The sequence below is a fragment of the Camelus dromedarius genome, chromosome 7 (genome assembly GCF_036321535.1).
Source record: "Camelus dromedarius isolate mCamDro1 chromosome 7, mCamDro1.pat, whole genome shotgun sequence".
Classification (NCBI taxonomy): Eukaryota; Metazoa; Chordata; class Mammalia; order Artiodactyla; family Camelidae; genus Camelus; species Camelus dromedarius.
Genome location: NC_087442.1, coordinates 51,361,695 through 51,389,080, shown reverse-complemented (window position 1 = coordinate 51,389,080; position 27,386 = coordinate 51,361,695). Strand labels below are relative to the sequence as shown.

The 27,386-nt window shown below is 36.4% G+C and overlaps 1 protein-coding gene across 1 annotated transcript in view; it reads right to left on the bottom strand.

The window, feature by feature from the left end:
* CRPPA (CDP-L-ribitol pyrophosphorylase A) overlaps positions 1-27,386 on the bottom strand; it is a 226,894-nt gene that overhangs the window by 113,881 nt on the left and 85,627 nt on the right. The window contains exons 6-8 of the mRNA XM_064487527.1: positions 27,187-27,284; positions 7,602-7,676; positions 7,060-7,152 (exon numbers count right to left, since the gene is read on the bottom strand). Of these exons, the coding sequence (XP_064343597.1) occupies positions 7,060-7,152; positions 7,602-7,676; positions 27,187-27,284 (266 nt within the window). The remainder of the gene's footprint in view (positions 1-7,059; positions 7,153-7,601; positions 7,677-27,186; positions 27,285-27,386) is intronic.

The window sequence follows — 27,386 nt, the reverse complement described above, 5'->3', positions numbered from 1 at the left end:
TTTACAGATAAAGATTCTGACCTAAAGTTCAGAGCTGTGAAATAACTTGGTGAGGTTGGTAGACACTTGTTATTTGCACATCAAGTACTTGTACCTTGAACCCCACTCCAGGTTCACATCCTTACCATGCCAAAGATCTCCTAACACGTAAAAATAAGTCAGTTCTTTCTATTCAACACCTCCTTTACAATGATATATTTTTCTCCATGAAGTAAAATCTGTTTAGATATTATAAACAAAGCATTGGCATGTTTATATTAACATATGTATTAGCTAATTTATTATTACACAAGTATAACACAATTTTAAAACAATAAATGGTATTGAAAATATATTTGGTTCCATCTTTGTCAAGAAATAGCATAACATAATCAAGCTAAAGGCAACTTCCATTGTTTAAATAGAATCCAGTGCACACACACACACAAATCTCCTAAGAGAAATCCTCAGGCATAGCGTACTTTTTTAAACACGGATGATCAAACCAATTGCTTATTTCCTTTTCTAGGGCTAAAATTAATGCAACAAAGGGTGCTCATTTCACTGATTTTTGCCTCCTGCACATTTCCTGTTAAATTTTATAAACTGATTTACTAGGACATCACAGGCAAATAAATTCACAAACAACTTTGCTCATCTGACAAAGTTCTAGTAAACTACATAAAACTGGAAATTAGATAATGATTCCAACCCCTGTATTAGTCAAGAAAAAAATTATTCAGTAAACTGAGGAAAAGTCCTCTGGAATTCATTCCATTTCTATATCCATTAGAACATCATTCTATCTGGAAATAGCCTTTATCCATTAAAAGAAAGACTCCTAGGAAAGTATGTCCTCTAAGAATCATTTCTCTACACATCATCAGTTACATGTTCATCACAATTAATCTTAGGGAATTTCTATATCCCACAACACAAACTTTCCAATAACCATTTAGCCGTAAGAAAAGATCTGCTAAAACTTAAAAAAAAAAAAAGAAACAAAGAAAACAGTCAATTCTTTCTATTTAACACCTCCTACAAGAATGACTTCATCATTCCTCATCTTTAGGTATGAATCCCTTAAAGACTAAATTTGCAAAATGGTCCCAAAGGTATTTTAAACTAGTATTTAGATTTTATTATTGATTTAGGCAGGAAATACCTGAGATTTACGATATTTGAAGAAAACAAATGAAAACATTTAAAGAATTTGTGGAAGTGATTGCATTTCTGCCACTCAAACTGTGTACAAACATGAAAGAGAAAACTTTAATATATGACATCATGAACATTTAACATAAAATAAAGTTGTAATTTTCAGGAAAAATCAACGTATCCACAAGGCCACAGTAGCAACATGGCTGAAACTGGAGTAGAAGGAATTGGACATACTCCCCAGGTCATTCACTGTCTGTTAAACACACACACATGCATGTACACACACACACAAAGATATTCATCAGAAATAAATATAAAAAAACTAGGAACCTGAAACATATAGAGCTGACCCTTGAACAACTTGGTTTTAGGCATGCCAAACCTTTGTGCAGTTGAAAATTCACACATAACTTAGAGTCAGCCCTCTGAATATGCAATTCCTCCTTCATCCCACAGTCCCTCAACATCTATGGATTTAACCAACTAGTAGTAGTTTTTTTTTTAAAAAGTCTGCCTGTAAGTGGGCCCGCACAATTCAAACTAGTATTGTTCAAGGGTAAATCATACATTGTGAAGAGCAGACCCAATATGGAGGCAGTAAGAATTACAACAGGAAGCTCTCTTTTTGTTGTTGTTTAGTAAGAAATGTTGCCTTAAAAACACATTTTCTTAGTCTAGCAATAATAGGGTTAACAGAATAAAATGCACAGAGCAAGAAGTCAAGTAAAAGGTGAAAAATATACATGTCTGAGCTCTGGTAAGAAATTTAACAAGATCACAGATTTTTATAACTTAAATTCAATAAAGGCTCAGTACTCTGAAGCTAAAGAAACCATTAGCACTTAAAAGAAGGAATCAATATGTTTTTCCAATTGTCATTTGTTCTTTATTAGGAAGAAAAATTAAACACATATATATGTGTATATGTATATTTTTAATCTTTTTCCATATTATTTAACACACTCATGAGAGCATAAAATTAACAAGTGTATATGGTAAACTGCACTTTGGATTGATTCTGGCTCGGCCACTGGTGAGCTGTGGGACCTTCTGGAAGCAATTTACATCTCTGTGACAGTTTCCCCAGATGTGAAGTATCAAGTGTCAATGGGTGGTGGGCTTCTATTTTTTTATTTGCTGACATGTTCAAATATTAAACATTCTGAAGTATTTTAAAGATCATGTATTCTGATCTGCTATGTCAATAAACTACTTCCTGGTAACTAGAACTAAATTAGGCACTTCTGAAGGTTTATTTATGTTTTTCAAAGCATTAAAATTCCATATGGGAATTTACATTTTTTGCTAAAGTAAATTCATGAAAAGATTCCTATCTCTCATACGGCACCAATAAAATTAGTCTACACTGTCAGAAGAAAGTCGAGCTCTAGAGTAATTTTCCAGACAATTACTGTGAAATTATTGTACCATGGAAAGTGATAAACTATTTTTATCAAGTCAAATTAAAGAGTATGCTTCATTTCTCAATTTTTAACTTCTACTTAGATTCATGGCCAATTTCTTTCTGCTTTTCAAAGTTAAACATTTCTTTGGTACCTATTATATGAATCAGCTATACTCACTGAGTAAATAAGAATATAACGTCTATTATCTCAACGGACAGTAGTACTAAAGGATATCTTTTGGAAATCTTGCAAGATCCCCCAAAATTAGAATCTCTATCTTATTTTCTGGATCTAGAAAGTATTTTTGATTTTTTTTTTTTACAGTTTTAGAATTGGTTTTTGCCTAATCTTGGATGGAAAACAGCTACAGTTAGTTTTGTCTCCTGAAACACTCTTCTCTATTGCTGGGGGGAAAACACCTCTCTGATGGTTAGTTTCTAAGCAAAGAACTCAGCCTACAATTCAGACTCTTCGCACTTTTGTGTCTTGTATAATACAAGTAAAAGCCTATGTTTTTTTGTATCGGAAATTTTATGAATTTACCTTTTACTATTTTAATACATTTAAAATACTACTTTTTCTAAGTATCTGTTCATCATTACTTAAGTTGTAAACAAAAACACATAATAGGAGTAGAAAACAGAAATGGACATGTCCAATGTTGATAGCTACTGCATCAAGTGATTCCAAGAAGAGCTTTCAGATGATCTTCTTGACAGCTGCAATCAGAAAAAGGTGCTAGCAGTACTACATACCCCCTGGTAATCTCAACAAAGAGAGGGTAACAAAAGCTTCAGTCAGCTCAGGATAAAAACATGGGTCCTTGATAACTTATAAAATAGCCTGAACAGCATCAGAAATCACATCTGAGAAGGACTCAAACATAATCCCTACACAACTTTACAAAAGAGAGCATCAGTTTTTAATGTTTATAAAAGGGTTTTTTTTTTTCTTAAAAGACACAGAAAGGGATCTAAATTCTTTTTAATTCCCTCAGGACAACCAGTTTGATTTTAAAAAGACTGTTCTTTTTTTCCCAAATAGAGAGTAGTCTAGCACAAGGTGTGCCTGCTATCCAAGGATGTGTTCCCAAAGGCTCACAGTTAAAAGACTGCATAGGGTAACAAACATCATCCTAACACACACAGATTCATTGAGAAACAGAGTACTTTAAAAGTGACCCCACCAACTATCTCTGCCCACTTTAACGTTAACACCTCTTTTACCATCAGTCAGTGTCTAAATGACTGTAGAAATATGGAAGATTCTTCTAATTCAATATAATTACAGTTAAGTTATAGCTACCAAAATATAAAATATTTTTAGCTGATCAAATTAACATTGGTAAAATCCTTAAATCATACTTCACATCATCGATGAATAAAAATCTGGGCAAATTAAACTATTTAAAATATATAAAAAGAGAATAAGTATGATGACCAAATAGTTGATCCAAAAGGATATTTTGAACAAAGCATTAATAAAGAATTTTTTTTACAAAATAAAAAAATCTAAAAATATTTTTGCAAAGTGGCCCCTTGAAATGAGGCATGTCACAGCTTAATATCATATAAACGTCTACAAGATTATTCAAAAAAGTTTATTTTTGCAAACATAACCTATGTTTTAAATAGAAGATAAAATAAAACTATTTTAATAAATATTTCTGTTCTTTTAAGATAAAGCCCCAATTATTTTTCTTATGCTTCATGGTAAAATTTTGTTCCTTTCTTTACATGCATGCTAAAGCTGTAGCCTCTTAATCTATGCCAATTTATCTTAGGTAACAAAAACCTTCTACATTAAGTATTTCCTAACTCATTTCACTTTGGAAAGTGCTTAACAAAAGCCTTATTTAAAAAAAAAAAATCCCTATGGTAGGGTCCTTTTGTCTTGATTTAATCTTCCACAAAGTAATTCAGATAGAAGCAAAGTAGATGCACCACAGCCTCTAAGCTGTCTGGTACATATAATAATGTCTTTTAAATTACATACATATGTATATATGTCTGCAAATGTATTCACAGTTACATACCCCACACTGTATGCATATATGTGCATATATTTTTCCCACTTACTAATGTGAAAATTGTGTCCCCAGATAACTAGACTCAAATTTAAGTCTTTTATTTTACAATTATCATAATATTTTCCAGACAACTATTTATTTGGGGAATATTTGAATGGTTCTGTCAAATTTTAAGTCACAGGGAAACTGAAATGGCCTTTTGGCCGTTTGAGAGTAAACCAGCATCGGAAGGAAAAAAGATGAAGCCTTCACACAACCATTTACAGGACAATTGAAAAATCCAAGGAAAATTTACTTGACTCTCAATCCAAGAAGGCAGCATTCTTTACTCTACCTTTTCAGTGATTGGTGGTTCCATCCCAAGGATACAGATTCTGGGGATGTTCTAGTGAAATTTCCCACTAAGCTCAATAATAACCTTAATATCACTATACTGAGTCTACCTATGCAATAGGAAAAGAATGGGTAAACACGTATCTATGGAGTGACAACTCTCCAATTTAAAGTAAATATTTTATAGTTTTTACAGTATACTGACATAGTATGAAGACTTATGATAATACTATCCTTCAACCAGTTCTAGTAGACATTTCCTTCCTAAGTAGAGTATTATCCATCTTTTCCCTTTGTTTGATACAGAGTACTAAGTAGCCAAAAAATAAAACAAAAACAAACAAACAAAAAACCCTGGAATTTACTGGGATACATGAAATGCAATTCAACACAAGTCAAGAGAAAATTAAAGTCAAATATCTATGGAAGCAATACAAAGGACTGCGGGTGAGATACAATACTACCAATAAAATACAAGAAGTAGGTGTTTAAAAATTCTTTGTGTGTGTGTGTGTGTGTGTGTGTGTGTGTGTGTGTGTGTGTATTTGATGAAGAGAGGCAGAGGAAAGAGGTAGAAGGAAAATTCAAAGCTGATACACATCACCCCTGGGTGCCTGCCACAACTGAATTCCACTGAGAGAAGTCTATTACTGGAGAATGTGCTTGTGACAGATCTGATATGCTAGGTGTGAGAAGATAGTCACGTACTCAAATGGAAGTACCTAATACAATGCTGAACAATTCGTGACTGGAGCCCAGGAATCAGATTAGAGCAGCAGACGTGAAATTTGAGTCGTCTCACCCAAATTGGAAAGGAGAGGAGCTAGATTTTTAAATGATACTAACATCGCAAAGCTGCCCAGGGCCCTGCACTGTAATGTCAACTACACTTTACATTCAGTGGTTTTAATCCTTGGTGGGATTACTAGCCTCATTTCTAAAAGGAGGAAAGCAAAACTCAGAAAAGTTCAATAATCTGACCAAGGAATGAAGACATTTTGAGTTCAAAGCTCTTGCTCTCATCACAGTAATGTACTGCCTCTTCAGAATAATATCTAGGAACACATCCAGTTAATATGGAGAGAGGAACAGAGGTCAAATCAAACTCTGAATTTAACTCCATCCTATAGAGCCTTAGAGCCCTCCAGCTTTTGAGGGCATTTCACGATGTTCCTTAAAAAAAAAAAAAACTCAATGAAAACATCTATATTTCTATTAAAATCTGTCACATGAGGAATTTGGGTTTCCAAGATCAGCAACACCCATGGAACTTATCTTCGGGGCATAAAACCAAATACAATAGGCCAGTGAGGTAACCAAACCTCCTTCAATTGCTAATTTGTTTCTACTTGCATGGCTCAATCTAGAGTACTTAGTTTTAGTGCAAATTATCTTTATTCTGTATTAATAATCTTACCTAACAAGAATTAAATTCCCACACTGTGGGACTGACCTTTAGGAATGGCAATTGCTAAGCCACTGTTTTGAGAAATTCATGTTTGAAACCCCTTCCCACAGCAAAATGCGGCAGACTACAGATTCTTCTCTTCAGCTGGTTTGTAAGGCCTGGCCTCTGGAATTCCCCTCTGCGACACAGGCTAGTATGCCAATCAAGTACATTCTGTACTGAACATACACTTCTAGTATTTCACAGAAAAGATTTCTCCCAAATTTTCATGGGGCATTTTTCTAGGACTTCTCTTTCATGTGTTGCTCACTCTACTTTTGCTGTTCATGAAACAGAGAAGATGAAACAATCAAATAGTATTTTCTTCCATCTGATTTCCTCCCCCTTACTCTTTTAACTTTGGGATCTCTTCTCTAATGGCATTTTGGTAACATATGAAAATCACATTATCTAAACAATTAGTCAACTCAGCAATACACTCTGCAATTCTAATGAAGGAAAATAAATGCAATGGTTCACTAGGTTGAATTAAATTATTTTTCAAACCTGTCAATTCAACCAGATAGCTGCAGTAATAGGGCACACAGTCAGAGAAGTCAGAGCAAGAAAGGTCAAGAATCCACAAAGGAGAGCTTCTTCGAGTTTGGATGAATTTTCCCAGTTGGATGAAATTTTGTAAAATAGAAAAGTTAAATTTCAAGGAACAAAGCTTAAGTTTTAAAAGTCTGCATTAATTCACTTACCGAAATAACAACAACAGGATATAAAATGGAAAGATTACTCTCATCAAGCACATTCAGTAATTTCTGGGTTTTTTCAAAATCAGAGGTCATAACCTGCAAGACCAGAAAAGGGAAAAGAAATTCTTAAATGACTTAACCATTAATTCATGGAGAAAAGTGGAGAACTTTTACATAAACATTCAAAATATTTCTCAAACTTAATTTTGAATTTTCAAAGAACTTTAAAGGATACCCACAAGATTAAAATTTAAACTATTTGTTAATCCAAACCTGTGTCATCCTATCTGCTTTATACTGAAAATTGAAATTACTATCTAAAGAAATACCATCCTCTTCTTATTATGGGAATTAGCTTGTTAGAAAATGTTGTTTCCCTACTTCAAAAAATAAAAAATAACATTTTCAAATACATAGTAAGTAACACAACCCACCTACCAAAATCTTAAATTCAAGTATTTAATAATCAAGAAGACTAAGTTCTCTCCCACATTACATTTATACAAATCCTCAACTGCTTTCAATCGTTTGTATTTACTACTTACATTCACACAAACAAAATTGTAGCACTGCTCTAAGATGACTTGCTGAAGATCTCTGCCAGACATGACTTTCACATGCTAGGAGAAAAAAATTAGAGGAAAGGGTTTACAAACTAGACAGAAAGACCAACGTGAACATCAACAACTTTATGAGCACAGAATTTCTACAGGCACATAAAGCCAAGGACCATATATAAAGAGAAAATAATTCAGAATAAAGTTTTTAAGGAAGTCTTTTAAGAAAAAGACATTTGAACTATGAACCCTAAATATTATTATAGCAAACAAGGATATAGGATATAGTTTTAGATAAGAAAAAAAATGTAGAAAGGCTCAAGATATATCCAGGAACAGGCAAGTAGCCTGGTATTTCTTATACAAAGAACATGTTATATAGAATATTAGAATAAAATTTAAAAGTTGGCTAGACAAGAATTGTTAGAGAGTTCTGGGAACATGTTAAATACTACAGGTACAAAGGATAGATGTAACTGAACATAGACTGACTAGAGACAGGGAGAGCAATGAGAGATTCTCATAATAGGACTTCTCCTGAGGGTCCAAATCAAGATAGCCAAGTAGGTACATCCTGAGCTCATCCCTCCTATGAAAAACCAAAAATGTGACTATATATAAAACTATCTCTAAGAACAACTTAAAAATTAGCAGAACAGATTTTCTACAACTAAAGATATAAAGAAAAGGCCAGATTGAGACAGGTAGGAGGGACAGAGATGCAGTCTAGTCAGAACCCACACCCTGAATGCAGCAATCCGCCAGCAGGAAGGCTATCACAACCATGAAGGTCCCCCTGAGGGGCCAGGAGTCTGAGCCCCACAATGGACTCTTCAGCCTGGGGGACCTGCCCTGGGAAGAGGAGCCCCAGCACGTCTGGCTTTGAAAACCAGTAGGGCATTCATCTGGGAGAGCTGGAGGGCTGTGGACAACCAGGACTCCGCTCTTGAGGAGCTCCTGCACAAACTGACTCCCTCTGAGCTCAAGCACAGAGGTGATAGCTTGGAAAGTGCCTGGACAATACAAAAAGGAGATTCACTAATTTGGGAGCATGTGCTGGATGAGCAGAAGTCTGACAGAACTTTCTCAGGGACAGAAGCATTGGCAGAGTTTTTGTTTGTTTGTTTGTTTTGCTTTTTGTTTTTTAAACTCTCTTTCCACCTACCTGGCACCTGACGCCATTTCTGTCAATCTCTATCAACCTACTAACATCATGTGCCCCATCCCGGCATTCCCCTGAGAAACAGCCCAACACAGCCAATCCATCCAACCCAGCTGGCCCCTCCAAAGTAGCTCCTGTCCCACCCCACCCAACAGGTGGTCTCCACCTGCACCCCTCCAAAATGGCTCCTGCTCTGGGGGGCCAGCCCTGCAAACCAGCACACCCACAAAAGCTGCAGCCAGAGCTGGCAGCCAGTCTTGCTGGAAGCCAGCCCCATATATCAGCACATCTAAAGCAGTTTTGGCCAGACCTCTCAGCCAGCCAGGCCAAGAACACCACACCCTTTCAGCCTGCCTGCAGCAATCACAGCCCAACTACAACAGGAGGGCACATGCACCCCACAGAGGGGCTACTCCCAGAGCATCTGGCTCTGGTGACCAAAGGAGCATCTTCCACACAAAAGAACAAGTCAGACCTCAGAAAAAGAACTAAATGAAATAAAGATAAGCAGTTTACCAGACAAAAAGTTCAAAGTAATAGTCATAAATACGCTCATTGAAAATACAGAAGAATGGATGAACTCAGTGAGAACTTGAAAATATAAAGAATCAATCAGAGATAATAAATTCAGTAACTGAAATGAAAAATGCACTAGAGGAAATAAACAGCAGATTAGAAGATTCAGAATAGCAGATCAACAAACTGGATGACAGGGTATTGGAAATGACTTAGTCAAAACAACAAAAAGAAAAAAAAAAATAATGAGGATAGTTTAAAGGAGGTCTGGAACAACATCAAACAAAGTAAAATCCATATTACACGGGTCCCACAAGGAGAAGACAGGAAGAAAGCTCTAGAAAATCTATTTGAAGAAATAATAGCTGAAAACTTCCCAAACTTTGGGAAGAAAACAGACATTCAAGTCCAAGAGGCAAATAAAGTCCCAAACAAGATGAACCCAAAGAGACCCACACCAAAACACATTAAAATTAAAATGTCAAAATTTAAATAAAGAGAGAATCTTCATAGCAGCAAAAGAAAAATAACTGGTTTCTTATAAGGAACCCCCATAACACCATCCGCTGTCTTTTAGCATAAACTTTACAGGTCAGAAGTGACAAGCACGATACAGTCAAAGTACAGAAAGGAAAAACGTTACAACCAAAAATATTTTATCTGGCAAGATTATCACTCAGAATTGAAGGACAGAATAGTGTTTCCAAGAAGCAAAAGCTAAAGAAATTCATCACCACTAAACTGGCCTTACAAGAGATGTTAAAAGGACTTTTTTTAGACAGAAAATGCTATAAGTAGAAACAAGAAATTTATGAAGGAAAGACTGTCACTAGTAAAGGCAAACATATAGTAAAGGCAGTAGATCAACCACCTATATAGCTAGTATGAAGGTTAAGAACCAAAGTCGTAGAACCATCTGTATCTAGTAATTATTTAAGTGATACAAAAATAAAAATTTGTAACATCAAAAACATAAAATGTAATATGCAGTAAAATGTAGTGCTTTTTAGAATGTGCTCAAACTTCAGCCACCATCAACTTAAAATAGACTGCTGTATACTGCCTGGCAACACTTAGCCCTCCCTGCATTTCCCCCTGGGATTTGCCATTCAGAAAATCAGTGCCGCGCTGCCATTCTCCTTACTGCTACTGCTGTAACAAACTGTCTTTTCTCCCACCCTAGAGCTTCAGGTCTTTTGCCAGTGTTTATGGTACTGGTGTGCATGTTCGCACACAAGTTGGGTATGATCTTCAGATCTTGTCAAGTTTCTGACTTAACAGATATGAAGTAAGGCGACCGCATCACCAGAGCTTAACTTCAACAAATGTAAGCCAATTCTGAATTCAAAGAAAGTGACTTTTAAAATTTTCTTAACGCACATACATAAGGTGTAGGATGAGGACAGAAGGGATACTGTGATTTAGCTTTTTAAGTATTAAATTGATAAAAATTCTTGAGTATAGGGTATGGAATCTTTAAAGACAGAAACATTCATGTTTTTAGTCACTAGCAAGTACTTGACAAGTCAGTTTTTTAAAATTTACCACAGTTTTATTTAAAGGTCTTGCTAAAGGGAAAAAGAGGCATCTATTCTTAAAATCAACTATGTGAAAGTTTTCTTAAAACGGCAAAGAAAATTCATCCCAAAATACTGCTACCTGGAAATAATCACCCTGAACACTGGATAAGTATAATTTTAACAATTCTCTACTAATAATATATGCAGTAAGCTGATAGGACAAAAGGATGAAGGAACAAAAGTATTAATACATTAAAATGGGTTCATGTGCATTATCATATTTAAATTATTTAATGTTAGCAAAAAATCTGAATATAGTAAAAACTAAAGGTGCTGCTAAACTTCAAGTAATTCTTCACTCACAGAAAGCTTTTTCTGCACATTAAGATATCATGAACAAGATTAAGTCACTGGACTTTCAATGGCAACACATTCGATTTCTAAGAAAGAAACAGCACATTTTAATTCTAGCCTCACGCTAGTTCTAGTCAATCATGTTACCCTGAGAAGGTTCATTACAATCGTATAGCCCATTCTAGCCATAATTCACACAATTTAGACACAGTATATCTACATATAAGAGAACTGTTTTAAACAAAATCTCTCCATTTCTAAACTCATTTTAATTCACTTCTCTATTTGATGAACTATAGCAACAAGCAGTTTTTTTTTTTGGTTTTTCAAACAAAAGCATCACCATTTTTACGTTCCTTTAGTTTTTGCTTTTATATTGGAAGAACGGCTTGCCTGAGAATGAAAGTTTGGTCTACACTTTGTCCCTCCAGATTCGCAGTCACGGTACCACTATCTTCAACACGGTTTCCGAGCTCTGTCCTGACCCTTCTTAGTCCGTGTGGCCTTTACCCACTCTCCATTCACCACTTAACTGGTAAATTTCAGTATCAAGTAGTTCTAACCAGGAAGTACTGATAGAAGTTACAGCTCAAGTTTTTTCCCATTGTCTTTCTAATTAAATGACAATTTGGCTGGTGGTAAAATTCTTAGATTTCACTTCCATTCTCTCCAGAGTTTACAGACAATGCTTCGCTGTATGTATTCAGATGATGAGTGCTGACGAGATGCAAGAGGTCATGCAGAATATCCTCCTTTCTGTAAGTTTTTGTTTTTCCCTGCTAGGTGCCTACCTGAAGAATTCTTCATGAGGAAATTCAAAATCTTAATCAGAATCAGAACATATTTGTCAATTATTATTCCTCAGTTTTCCCTGTACATATGCCCTTTAGGTCTGATGGAATCAGTCTGTCACTTCAAGGAAATTTTCTTCACATTCCCAGAATAATTTCTTGGTTTGTCTACTTGATATATAAACATTATCCATATGTTGGATGCCTTTACTATCATTTACATCTATTCTTTTAGTTACCGTTTAATTTTACTTGGAATACACTGTGATTATCTCAAGTTTCCCTCTATGATAATAGCCAGACCCTTGCTATATCTGTTTCTAATGTACTAATTATTTCTATAACAATGTTGCTCTAATTTTGTTTCCGTAGTTATCCACTCTATTAATTTCTTGCAATTCTGTCTTTTGAATTTTTAACCTTCTTGAATTCAGATTTTTACTGTTATTCTTCAGAACCAAAAGCTATGAGAATATTTTGGAGGATAGGGAGAGACTTTAGGTTTCTTCCAGGTTTTAAAAATCAGATTTATGTGTGTTGTGATAATTTCTAGTATGAACTGTCTAGTTTACTCATTGTTTTTTGTTTGTTTGTTTGTTTGTTTGTTTTTTAAACAAGCTACAGAGTTAAAACATGGTAGGCACTGATAGTTTTCCCTGCCTCTGCTGAGGGTAGTACAGAGGACAGAGGAAGTATCTGACTTTTTCCCAGCCTTCATTTTGTTTTTTACCCCCTTAAAACACACACACAAAACCAAATTGCATTTTTTTTTCCATCATGAAATTGAGACTCTTAATAATTGTTTCCAGTTAAGTACAATTATTTTATGGTCATATTGCTTTCCTCCCAAACAGAACAAACAATATTTTCCATACTTGAGTAAAGAAAGTTAGACTTTACCTAAATACAGCAAAGGAGACGTTGACACCTTTAATAAACAAAGACCGCCTTAGATGAAGCTATTAGGCTGTTTATGAACAAGTTCTATGGCACCATCATCTGCTGTCATCCCTAACGCTTCCACGTTCAAACACAACAAATGGAACAATCTGCTGGCTAGAACTCCTTGTTCTGTAAATATTTTGGTTCAAAGAACATTTAAACAAAATTCAAAACAACCTTCCAATGTGTTTAGAAAAATTTTTTAAAGTATACCAAAAAAACAAAAAAAAACAAAAACAAAAACCCCACCATGAAATACGTTCCTTACGTCATAAAAAATTAGAAAATATTTACTACTAATTAAATGCAAACATTGCATATTCAAAATACTATCTGAAGTAGGGATGTTAGGAAGGGAGCTGGTTTACCAAAAAATGTTTCCCATTTTAAAAAGAGTTAAGGCTTCACTAAGGCTGAAAGGCTCTGGTCCAAGTCCCATGGGTCAGAGGTTCAAAAATGTGTTTCTGAAATGCCAACCCTCATTTTACAGAACATGTTGGCTGGACCATCTCTGAATCTGAATCCATCAATTTCTCACCTCCCTTGCATTCAAACAAGGGCACTAATGTGGATGTAAATAAGGCAATCAGGGAGGAATGCACCTTTCACTCTGTAGACAATACATTAACAGCTAAAAGTCTTGTTGTCAGGGGCTGGCGGAAATGGGGAGATGTTGGTCCAGGGGTACAAAGTTTCAGTTATGCACAATGAGTAAGTTTTGGGGATCTAATGTGCAGCGTGGTGGCTATAACTAACAGTGTTGTATTGGATAGTTGAAATTTACCAAGGAGGGAAAATCTTAAGTGATCTCACCACAAAAAAAAAAAAAAAAGAAAAGAAAAAGAAAACAGTAATTATGTGAGGTGATGGATCTATTAACTTGACTGTGATGATCATCTCAAAGTATTTATCAAAACATCAAGTTGTATACATCCAATATACACAATTTTTATTTGTCAATTATACCTCAGTAAAGCTGGGCGGGGGTAGTATTTCTCAGCTGCAAATCCAGATTTTTGCAGAGAATCTTATGTAGCTATGACTGCTGTCAACAGAAGGCTAAGTCTGGGCCATCAGTTCATCAGTCAGTGGAGTCAATCTCAATCAGTGGAGTCACTGTCTTTATCAGTGGAGTCACCGCTGGCTGTGGGTGCTCAGGCAGAGAAGAGCCTCTCTGTCTTCATTTTCAGTGACCTCCACCTGAGATACTCCTTTAAGAAGTATTCAAATTCTTCAAATTCTCAGTTGCCAATTAGCATTTACTTCATGATTATGTTTAGACGTCTGTGGAGGTTGAGCATTTACTCTATTATTATTTTCTGTCTTTTTAGAATCAGCTCTAAAGCTCTTTTCTATAGTTAAAAGCATGGTCTCTGCAGCCAAGATCCCTGGGGGTTTAAATCTGGCTCTGCAACAAGTTTGCTATGTGGCTTTGGAATTACTTAAGCCCCACTCGCCAGTATAAGGAATACTTCAGGAGGAAGAGAGTAGTTAAATTGATATGTGAGAGTTAAGGATGAGCTTTTTCAGGGCTTCTTCCCTATAGGCTGGTCTCCTGGAAAGCTTCAGAGACAAAAAGCTGCAGCTTTAAGACAATGAACACTTGCAGAGTTCTGGAGTGGTTAATCAATCAGGATTTCCATTCTGCCATGCTGTGTTGACTATGGACCTCCGACCAAGAATACTGAGCTGGTGGATCATACCAGTGGCCCTCTACTTCCTCAGATGCCACCATAAGACTTGAACCCTATCCTGTCAGACATAACCAAAGTCTTGATAGTGTCTCAATCCTAAATACTGGGCAGGCGGAGGAGCACTACAGCCAAGGTTCTGCCATGCTGCAGTGGTGCTGGATCCCAGTCCTGTATCACACTGGGGAAAGGGCTGGTGCTTCCTTAATTATGCAGCTTATAAAGCCACAGTGCACAAGCTGGAGTCTAACATTCAGCCCTGAAGATCCATTTGCAAGGCTGCATAATGTAGTGAACACTGCCTCTGTTCCTGAGACCATGAACTTCCCCCCCATATATTATTGTTCTATGAAGTTTAAAATCCACTGTGATGCCATGTCCTTCATCTTTGTTTGCTTGAATGCATGTAAAGCACTAATAAGCATCCTGGCACACAGTGCTGTATCAAATGTTTGCTCTTCCTCCACTCACCTCTCATGTAACTTCATTTTAAATGACCCTTTAACACATCACCATATCTCCATTATCCCTCTGCATTTTACACCTTCCATTTATCGAGGTTCTACTATTTGTCAGAATCTGTGCTGTATACTTTAGGCCATTATCTCACTGAAATCACATAAGATACCTATGCATAGTATCATCATTACCTTTATGTTATGGTCAAAGAAGCTAAGACGCAGAAGTTTAACTAACCTGTCTGATATCATACAGCCAGTAAGCAGTAGTACTCAGCCTGTAGTCTGTTGGACCCTCAACACACTTAACCTGTCGAGTACACCGGGTGTCAATTTACTTCAGGTAACTAGTAACTCATCATGGAAGTCATAGGTCTTTACTCAAAGGACAGTGACACTACAGGTCCCAAAGTCAACTCAAGAAACACCTCATCCAGAAGACATCTCCTGAGTACTAAAAAGCTTAATTGCTGCCACACACAATCCCCTAACTCAGATCATTTTTCTGGGTCCTGGAAAGGGAAGAAAGTATCTAAGAAAGGTCCTCCAATTCAGGTTTCCAGATTTTATCCTGGAAGAGTCAAGTGCTTTCTGGAACCACGGCATTCAATATATGCCATGTAGTTGGTGAGGATAACAGAGTGATTATTGTGATACCACTTTCTTAATAGAAGTCCTCCTTTACGCATCCTTGTCTCACTGTTACAACTCCCTTTGAAGGCCAATTACTGTTCAGAAGCAAAACTATAAGGACTGTGGAATGGAAAATACAGGCCCTAATCTTAACAAACCTGAGCACTATCACAACGAATTCAAGGCTCAAATTTTATTATACAGATTATACATCCAAAGGTAGACAGTGTCTAAACAAAATGTAAAGCTACCAAGTGCACATCGGCTTAAGCTTATTTTTCCACTGAGTTTTACTTTGGACTGTTATACTATATATAACTAATGGACAATTTTGTAGTAAATGAGAAGTGGCTGGTGATAGCTCACATAAATCATATTTGGCAGGCATATTTTGTAACTATTACCCATTCTGTAAATAATAATAATATGCTAAAAAGGCATGTGCAGTAATATGACCTCTTTATATTTCTTAGTAATGCATAAAACACTTGCAAGCTAAGAATTGGCAAGCTGTCGTAAACAAATCTTACCTGTTTTAATTTTTCTAGAAAGTCCGAAAGAGTAGGGTATTCCATCCACTGGATTAAGATGGATTAGAGTTTCATTCATTCAACCAGTAAGTATTCGGTGAGGGCTCTGAGCCAGACACTAGATTATACACTGAGATCACAGCAACGAACTAGACAATTTGTCCTCATGGAGATCATACTGGGAAGACAAAATTAAGTGTAAACCTGTATTTCTCCAGTTTCAACATGCATAAGAATCCCTGGGAATCCTGTTAAAAATACAGACTTTTATTCCATTGGTCCATGGAGTGGAGTCTAAGAATCTTCATTTCCAACAAGCTACCTGATGATGTTGTTCTAACTGGTCCATGGATCACATGCTGAAGCAAGTGGTTATAGATAGTTAATCTAGAAGTCCTCTCTCATTTTCAGTAGATATATTTACTGAGGAATGTGCCTTTGTCGAGCAATCAGAGGTAACTTTAACCTTGACTCTACTGAAGCTGTTGCCTTTCTGTATCATCTAAAACAAATTACCTATTTCTTTCATTAAATCTATCAGTATGGCAATCATAAGTGAGTAAAATTAAAGAATTCATCACTTCAACTGTATTTTCCCTCAAATTTTTCACAAAGTTATAGCATAATCTAATTTATATTTACAAAATTAACTTTGTCTAAATAATAAGACTTTGTCTAAATAATAAGACGTATAGAGAAGTGTAATTAGGGTTTGTTTTCCATATAAATATGTACTAATAAAGTATGTACCAGTTACATTCGAGTCAAAATATCATTTTAAATAACTAATTAGAACCCACATCAAATATTGTTTCTAATCAGTTTTATAAACGATTTAGTCTACTAAAGATTATAAATAGCTTATTCCATTTAGCTATGCATTCATTAGAAGTTACAAATATGATTTTATATATATACACACTTCATCTCATCAACACCTGCTACTTCCTTTCTCTTCCCTCCTTTTGTAAAAGAAAAAAAATAGCTTTCTTCTGGTTAGGAAATCAATTATAACTTTTTGGGTGTACTAAGCTTCTCAACTGTCCACATGATTGATGTATGCCCAGCAGCTACCTCTTTATCTCCAGAAATACATTTGGCTGATGTCCAGGTAGAGAAGTAGTCCAGAAGCTTGCCTGTTCATCATCCTATCACCATTAACCACAACTATTTATCTGGCTCCCCCATAGGAACAGCACTGTGTGAGGGATTGGTGATAAAAGAGATGGTGAAAGAGATGAGCAGAAGAATAAATAACAATAAAAAGTATGCAGACCACCACCACTGCTGGTAAGTCATTTAGAAAGCCTAAGACCCCGAAAAATGAGAACTTCATGGAAAAAGTCCTAATATTAAACCAAGTATCAAATGAAACATAAAACTGCCAAGTAAAGATGGCATGCAATCAAGCAGAATGCTGCATGAAAAAGTGAGAAAAAATGACATCATTTCAAAGCACAAGCAAGACAGTATGCTGGACCACAGCAGAGTTAGCACTGAGTGAAAGTTTGGTACTGACTATGAGAGATCTGAATTGACTGGTCAAGCAGGAGATACTCTGTCTGACTCACACACAATGAACAGTAATTGCAGGTATTAAGAGAAAGATTTTTAGCCTAAGCAGACCAGTACTTGTAGGCTTTGAAAACAAGTTTTCAGATACCAAGATGCCATGGATAATTTATTCTGACTACAAGTTCAAAGGGGTATATTTAGTTCAGTTTCCCTTAAACAACAAAAAACTTGGAGACATCATTTACGTCAAATCACCAGAACAACAGAATCTTCTACTTTATGGTGTGAGTACAGTCATACTGCATGCAAATAGTTAAAATGCATCTCCAAACTCAATTATTATGGGAAACATATAAGTATAAAGTGATATTCTTTAAATATTACATATCCTACATTCAAAACCAAAAAAAATCAGTAAAATGAAGTGAAATCAGTAAATAAGCTTTAAAACTCTATCTCAATTTAAATATCGGAAGAAAATTAGTGTATACATATTCATCAAAGTCACCTGTTGAGGATTGGAAACTATAATCTACAGGCCAAAGAATAATTTTTTTCAGCTTTTTATAAGAACTTTCCTTCTAAGTATATTTACCATGTGTGTAAAATCAATTTCCTGACTTAGAAGAGAAGACCTAATTTTTACAAACATATGCCCAAAGCTAGACGTTGGCTATTCTTTGGTTTGTTTTTAACTTAGCATAATGTGTCTAGAGCTTGTGAGCAATGACCTAATTCCTAAGTGGACAAAGATAATTTTTACAAATTAACCATCTGGTCCCTTCAGGAAGAGTATTATTTCAGTATGTCCCCATGTGTTAGAAATACACACAGATATAAAAAGCACAGATATGTTAAGTATATAAAGACAAAGTCAAGAAAGTGGCATTTAGGGTGGATTATCCTTACTCCCTCATGAATAACCATGTCCTAAAACTTTGACAACCATTTATAATTACAAACTGTAAATATTATTAAATACAGCATGAACATAATTAATACCATCCTGAGCAACAAGGTGGTCCAGTAATTCTGGGCCTTTTTACCTCTGGAAAACTGATCAGGAAATCTGGCTAACATCCCAAACAAACCGGATGGATTTCATTGGATGCTCTTCAGCTAATTTCTGTAGTCTTGTACATACATCAAAACTACATCATCTAACTGAGCTACCTTTGTTGACATTGTTCAGAGTCAGAGGCCCAAGAAACAGTATTCACAGTGTTATTTCACGGTTATTACACTGTACTTTACAGTGGTCAGCATCAAGAACTGAAAAACCCTATATTTTAAACATAATATTTAAAATATCTTGTGTCAAAATAAGCATAAAATAACCCTCTTTGAATGGGTCTTATGATGCTGAGATGGCTGAATTTGTTCTTCCTTTTATTTCTGCTTTTATTCTTACCTCATTTCCTATGTCTGGTGTTTTGCTTGACTAATATGTCATACACTGAATTTGGTTAGGTCTATTAAAAGGGCACAGATTCATATGCTGGATACTACCTTGGGGGCATTAGGAAGAATAAACTAGGTACCCACAGACAGCCTCAACAAAACCAAAGCGTGCCTTTCACCCAGGAAAATAAATGATTTTCAGTTATATCCTGCTTGTCATTTGTGGTTACACAAAACAATAATTAAATTATGTGCTCCAGGAAACAGGAAGGGGTGGATAAGTAAAATACACAAAAAGCCCCTGCAGTCCCTGTTTGTTCAGATTACAGATCAGCATTCTTTAGGATCTTCATTTCTTTTATTATAGGAACGAAAGTTATTTTTAAGGGTGGTGTGATGTATGAAAACACTAAACACTACATGCTGTTTTCTATAGAATTTCATTTTTAAGCAACAGCAGCCAATAATATTTTATGGGTATCAACTGGATCACAGCATTCTCAGCTAAAGTGTTCTACCTTCTGCTTTTAGGACAAAATGTAATAGCAGTAGTCGCCGTGGTAGTGGTGGTGGTCACAGCAAGCTTCATGTACCCTACGAGGCTGCATTTAGACCTGTCCCCATCTCTATCCTCACCTCCTACCAGTCCACCCCCCCTCCAGCCATAGTCTTATTTCAGCATCCCAGAACGGAGCTCTGTATGTGCCTTTTACACGCTCTTCCTTCTGTACTTCAAATAGCTAACTTCTGATTACTCATTTAGCCTTAAATAAATGCCACATCTGCAAGAGATTCTCTCTTACTGCTCTCTAGCCCCAATTTAAATCATTTTCCAGAGGTCTCTTACATGAGCACAGTTTACTTTTTCCCTTGAATAGTTATCACAATTTGTAACTAAACATTTTTTGTATTTTTTTGGACAGTATGCTCCTTGAGGACAAGCAACCATACTTGCTTAGTTTAACTGTCTCAATCCATTCACTAAATCATGATAGGCATTTAAATATTTGGTAAATACATCAGGGAATTGAGAAGTTAATGAGAGACCAATTTTCCTACTTATAAATTCCTTACTATTCTCAGCTCAGGATACAGCATAAACTATTTTTCAACATTTGTTGAGGGTTGGGAAGAAGGGGAGAGGTCTCTTCCATCACAATCCTATTGTATCTTCTGGAGATCTCTATCTCCAAAGTAGGTAGGTTCTGTGAAATACTTCAAACTCCTTAAAGAAATCAAAGGAGGAACCTGACAAGCCTGCTAATGAAGTCTTGAAATTTAAGTGTGAGTAAAATATACATGTGCATGGAAGGTGAGAGAAGTGTCCTCTACCAATTAATTCCTTACTTCACTTTTTAGCAGCCTCTTCCAGGTATTTGGTGTGTGTCATTAGAGTTGAGATATTCACTACTAAAGTGTGTCTCAGAATCTAGCATGGATAATTGCAACAAGCATGCCCTATCTCTTCCTTTAGTTTCATCAGGAAACATTCTTTTCACGCCAATATAACAATCCTCCCATTGTGTGTGTGCTGAGCAGCTCCACACCTACATAGATCTGCCCTACAGGTGCCAGGATTTCAATAGTGGTGACGTCATCCTTTTTGTATGTTCTTTTCAAAAGGAGACAAAAGCTTTGAGAGGTAAAAATATTAGAATACATGGCATTTTGTGTTTGTCTCTAGGTTATGGGCTGAAAAATGCTACAAGATACACGTGCCCTTATACAGGGGAAGAAAAATTATTTTTAAAAAAACAGGTAATCCATTTCCCAAGGTGAGAAAGAAATCTCCTTAGGTATAAGCCTTCTGTCAAACTTAAAATTCTTCTATTCCACCTTTTCTTAGAGAAATATTCAGTAGTAGAAATCATTATGAATCAAGTAGCATCTACATTCAATTAGTTACATAATCTTAAGCAAATTATTAAGCCACAAATTTTCCTTGTTGCTATCTGTAAAATGAGAGGGAAAGTCATATAGTTATTTTAAAGGATTAAGGTACACAATGCTGTCTCTAGAACGGAGAATGCACTCCAGAATTGTTAGTGCTACGGCCATTTAAGAGAAAAAACATTCTGTTAAATCCTTGCGTGGTTTAACAGTTTTCAGGCAAATTTAGAAGCCAGGCCAGATTTAGCAGAAATGAATGACATCTCCTTTCAAGGTCAACCAAGATTGAGTAAATTAACAGGACACATCACACAAAGCTCACAAGTTCTACCTTTAGTAGGCTCATTGCTTCTCAAATGCATTTTATCTCAGTATGTTCCATCAGATTATACAACAGGTTACCTAGGGTTATACTATGAACTGATCAACATAAAAACCTGAACAGATTAGTCATTAATTCTTTTCTTGGTTGGAATCTGAAAATTTGCTAGGTTGGTTTATGTTGGATAGAATTACGTTTAATTCAGGAGATTATATCCATTCCTTGCTGAAAGTATGTCCTCAGGCTGTTGGTTCTGGTTAGTTAGCTCTTCTTGTCTGTTGCTGATTCCAAAACTATTCAGATTTTTCCAACCAATATTGGTGATTTTCATGTAGAATTTCTGGTATATTCAAGTACTAAGGACTAATTTCCATATAAAGTAGATTGTGCCTTCAGCTATTTGACTAGGGAATTAGAGTTCAGATTGATGATGATCTCAATGAGGAAATTTTAGGTACAAGAAGGCAAATTTCTGATATTCTGAGAAGACTTGGACTTACAGACAGTAGTGTCTCACATGCCATAGGAAACTAGGATGGCTGTGTTAGTGGGTATTTTCTTTTTTCAACTTAAGAGATTTATTTTGTGATAGTAAGTTTGTGATAGGTAATCTCTAAAACAGCCCCCTCATGATACCCACACTTCCCAGTATCACAACCTTGTGTAATTTCCTCCCCTTGAGTGTGAGTTGGACATACTGACTTGCTTCAAATGAACAGAATATGGAATAAGTGATTAGACATCATTTCTAAGATTAGGCTACAAAAATACTTTGCCTTCAGACCTGAGTGCCACATTGTGAGGCAGCCAGGTAGAGAAGCCCACGTGGAGCCAGACTGAGACCTGCCAACAACCACAGAAGTTTGGCAACAGAATCCATTTCCACACTGAGTCTTTGGGTTAGACTGTGGCCCCTGCCTACCAAGGACAGCCAGCTTGAATGTAATCAAATCAAAGACCTTGAGCCAAAAGAATCCCACTAAACTGTGCCTAGATTCTGACCCACAGAAACTATGAGACAATGAATGTTTGGTACTTAAGGTCACAAAATTTGGGGTATTTCTTACGCAGCAAGCATAGTACAATAAACAATGCAGTGTTCAACTTACTAATAACAAGTCACAATCATTTATCCACGCAACATTCATCAAAACTGCACCATGATTTGGGAAGATTTCAGGTGGGGCTGTATAACATCACATAGGACACAATAGAAGGGTACAAAAACCAGGCTTCAGGGAAAAGACAAACAGGAAAATCTCCCTGAGGTAAATGGGACCTTCAGTAAAAGTGCTGGAGGTAAGAAAGTAATATCACACTTGAGAAACTGAAAAAAGGAGAGTTGATCTGAAGAGTGCACAGTCAGAGAGTGCACAGTGCAGAGTGTGCAGGGCTGCTTGGCAAGGGCACTGAATACAAGTTCTTCTGCATGTCCCTGCTCTGTCTCTTCACAACAGTGTCAACAAGAACAATTTAAACATCCCTGCAGTGCCTCAGGACTTTCATCTCTAAAATGATGGTAACAGTAACTATTTCAAAAGGTTGTTAAGAGCATTCGCCGTGGTACCTGGCACAAAGTAAGTGCTGAAAATTGTTGGCTGTTATTATTGCTGTTTTCTTATTTTTATTAGTAGGTTTAGTAATGTGAGAGATCTTATAAGGCATGGCAAGAAATTTTTGTATTAATTTAGGAGTGATGGAAAACCAAAAAAAACAGATTTGAGTAGGGAATAGCATGATAAAACAATTTAGAACAATCATTCAAACAGTCACATGAATAAATGGATATGAGGGGGCAAGCGGAGGCTGGAGGTCAGTTAGCAGACTACCGGGATAATCCAGACGAGAGCTGGGGTGCCTAGGATACTGGCAGTGGCAATGAAGAGAAAGGGACACATTTGAAGGATAATGAAATGTAGAGTTCAAATGTTTTGGAATTTGTTTTGCTTTGGCAATGAGATAGAGGATGAGTCAAAACTTACACCAGGTTTAGGTAACTAGGTAAATGATACACATTTCCCTAGCAGCTGGAGAAGGACTGGCTAGAACAAGAATTTGTGAATGTAAAATAACGTTGACATGTAAGTATAATGTTCTGAGGGGTTCCTGATTGAATATATAGATCTGAAATTCAGAATAGTGAATAATTAAACAGACCCTGAGAATATATATATATATATATATAAAAATATATATATATATATATATATTTTTTTTTTTTTTTTTTTGGTCCCTAGAAAACAGAGGATATGGGAAGCCAAGCCATCAGCATGGTTTTTTAGGGAAATCCACTCACCTAGGTACAAAAATCTAAATATCAACAGAATCCTGAATCCTGAAAAGAAACTAAGAGGAAGCAAAAAATTAAAAAGGATGATCAGAAAAACAAGATGTTACAGAATCCACTGGATGAGATTCCTACCAGAAAAAAGTATCAGACAAGAGAGTCAAGTGGTGCAATAAGTAAGGACTGATAACTGTCTTGCGGATTTCCCACAGGGAGGCCACTGAGCGCCTCACTGAGAGCAGTTCCCATGGAAGGCTGAGGTAGAAGTTGAAATGCAATGGATTGAGGAGTGAAAGGTAAATCATTTAAAAAAAAAAAAAAGTTTGGCTACAGAATAACTTTGGATTTAGAATTTTTCCTTTAATGGAAGGAACATGTATCTGTCAGAATGCTGATGTGGGATGGGGAGGGGAGGGGAGGGGAGAGGAGAATCGGACCTAAGAAGAGGAAATAGTCTTGATGAGGTGACTTATACAGATGAAACATTCATCAAAGGTTTGGTGCCAGGAAGATGGATTGTTGGCATATAGCAGTATATAATTATGCTCTGAAGTTACAGACAAGATCATATCTAAGAGTGGAGGTAAAAATGGTAGGGTTAAAGAAGTGGTTCTCACCTGGAGGATGATTCTGCCCCGCTCCAGGCGACATGTCTAGAGACATTTTGGTTTTTTTTTACAACTAGGGGGTATCTAGCGAGTAGAGGACAGGTATGCTACTCAACAGTCAATTCATAGGATAGTCCCTCACAATATCTAGCCCCAAATGCCAACAGTGCCGAAGTTCAGAAACCTGGGTTAGACACGTAAGAAGAGTGGAAGTGGTTTAAAATATCCATGGAGAAGAATGGGGAGCTGACTATGGAATCATGGTATGCTTGCTTTAAAACATTCAGTGCCCATTGGAGAATGAAGACCAGTATTTTTTTAATGACAGTAATCTGCACTGTGGTCTAATTTTGTCCAGCAGTATTAAGACTGCATATAGGCTCAGAGAAATGAAAAGTTGAGATAAAATCAATGGAGTTTTACCCAAGTGGGTGCAATGCAAGGACAAGGGAAGTGAAGACACTGGTAAAAGGTCCATGATCCACCTGGGTGATGGAGCATGGAATCCAAGTAAGGAAAAGTGTGAAACAAAAGGTAGCTGAAAAAAAAAGGGGGAAAACAAGGGGCTTAGGGATTCTTACAAAATGTAAATATGTGCAGTGGGAATAATTTAGTAAAAGATAAGGAAAGATCAAATACTGTGGTCACAGTTAAGATGAGGCAATCCCCAGACTGGGCCCGATGGGTAGGGAGATGTGGTTCCTGAAATGAATGGTCCCTGGAAATGAGAAGGATGGGAACTGAGAAGCTGGGGGCTGGGGGAAAAAAATCACACAGCACCAGTTACAGACCACTGTGTGTATCCCTAAATTCCACATCATGTCATTAAGTAAAAATTTAATGAACAGAAACCTCAATTAAAATAGTTGAGAGACCAGAAGGGGGAGCTCTCAGCACTAAGACTATAGCAGAGCCCAAGGCGAGGAGCAAACATTCCTCTTCTTTCCTGGCAAGGACTCAGCCAATGGAAAGCCATGGAGTCTTTGTTTACTAGAGCCCTCCCAACTTCCTCTCCCCCTCCACTGAAGTGTTCTCCTTCCCTTGCTGTGGGGGGACTTGCACATGGCTCACCATGGTTGCAGACCCCAAATTTCAATTCTCTGATGATCCTGAATAAATCCATCTTTGCTGAAAAAGTTATCTGGCAGTCTATTTGTTTAATGTGAATAATTAGTAAACATATACAGGAATATTAGCAACAAAAAGAGAACATCATAATAATTTTAACAAGAAAGGGTTCTTTATAGGATCTAATACTGGAAAGGCCAAGGAATTAGTCACACAGGATGCAATAGTTAGGTACGCAGCAATAGTGTACAACCCAGCCCTCTAAACTTAGGGTTGATCACCAATACTCTTTCGGGGTCCCATCTTACTGGTATCGGCACTGAACAGATAAAGCATGAATGAAATCATCCAAGATTATAAGACTATTTTTGTGGCAAACGTTTGCCTCCCTGGGTCAGACGGGGAAATTATCTACATAAATATCCTGAGATGCAGTGATGAAATGAGGGCACAGAATTTAGAAATAGATTCTTAACAGGTACATTTAAGATAGAAAGCAAAGAACAGGGTGCTAAAATTTTTAACAATAGAGGGGAATGCCCAGAAAGTCAGTGGATAAAAACAACATGTAAGAATAGATCATGGTACAACCTTTACATCCAAAAGACAGCTGAGACGACTGCCATTTCTTTTCAGCATTGGATTGTTGCTCCAAATGCTTCTGATAGAATTCAGCAGTGATGGCCACCAAAAGCACCTTGGAGAGCTTGTTAAAAACTGAGATTCAAGAACTTATCCCAGAGATGATTCACTAAATGTTTACCCATTCCAGGAATCTGCGTGTTTAATGCTCATGTATCCGATACAGGGCTAACGTTTGAGAATTAGTAGTACCTACCACTTAATTCCGTCACACCACTATCTCAGCTCATTAAGTTTATCGTTCATACTCTTTGAAAACTTAGGTACGGCAGATGTTTTCCTAAGCACTCGAAATACATTTTTTAATTCAACTCTCCCAACAACTTTATAATGTAAATGTTATTAACATTTTAATATATGGAAATTAAGCAGTTATCTAAGCACCAGAAGTCTGATATCAGAGCCTTTTCTCCTCACTAACTGCACTTTCATGATAAAACTAGCTGACTAAGATAAACCTTTTCCTTCTGCTTTTAACTAGGATTATATCATGTAGGTTGTTTAAAAAGTCATCGCATGTTCATCAGAAATCCAGGCACTTATACATATTGAAAACAGGGAAACTGATTAAAACTGAATGAAATCAGTTTGGCAAGCAAAACATTTCAAAACACAAAACGGTCATAAAAATAACGGATGGCCTCAGGGGTAAAACTAGCTCCTTACGCTTACTACTGCTTCTTGCCTTTCCTTGGTCCTAATATTACATATGAGGTTAGCTGAGAAGTTGATTAGTTCAAAAAAAAAAAAAAAAGAAAAAACAAAAAAAGGAGAGGGATGAAATATGCATTCACCTCTTCAATAGCATAATTATCCTATCTTACCTTTTTCCATATCTGTATATGTTTTTTTCTCGCCTTAATTTTTCTTCATGCATTCAGCAAACTTCAGTAAGCACCTAGCATGTGCTGGGCACTGTGGCTCTCAAGACAAGTTTTGACCTTAAACAGTGGATCATGCGCATCAGGTGGGGCTTTCTGAAGAAGTCACACTGATGCTGAATGTTAAAGGAGAAAAAGAACTCAAGATAAAGGTGGGGAGGAAATCCCCAGGAGGACTGGAGAAGGGGAACGGAATGCATTTCAAGTCCTAAGTGTCAGCAAAACAGAGGATTTCATCAAGGCAAAATAAGAAAGTTCGGTTTAAAGAATTTTTATGCTTTCTCAAGGAAGATATAGCTTCATACTATAAAAATCAGTGGCAATCAAATAAAATTTATCAAACTTGATCTTTAAATACTTACATTTAATTCATTTTTTAGCATCTCTTCAAGACAACGACCTACATGTTCTTCATCTTCTTTTGTGTCCATAACTACACACATCTGTTGTGAAATTCTTTCTGAAATAAGAAAAAAAAATTAAGTTTCCAACAGAATATGGAGCAGAGCCCTAGTACGCTGAAACCTACACTTTGCTGTTGTTCCTCACTATCAAACAAGAA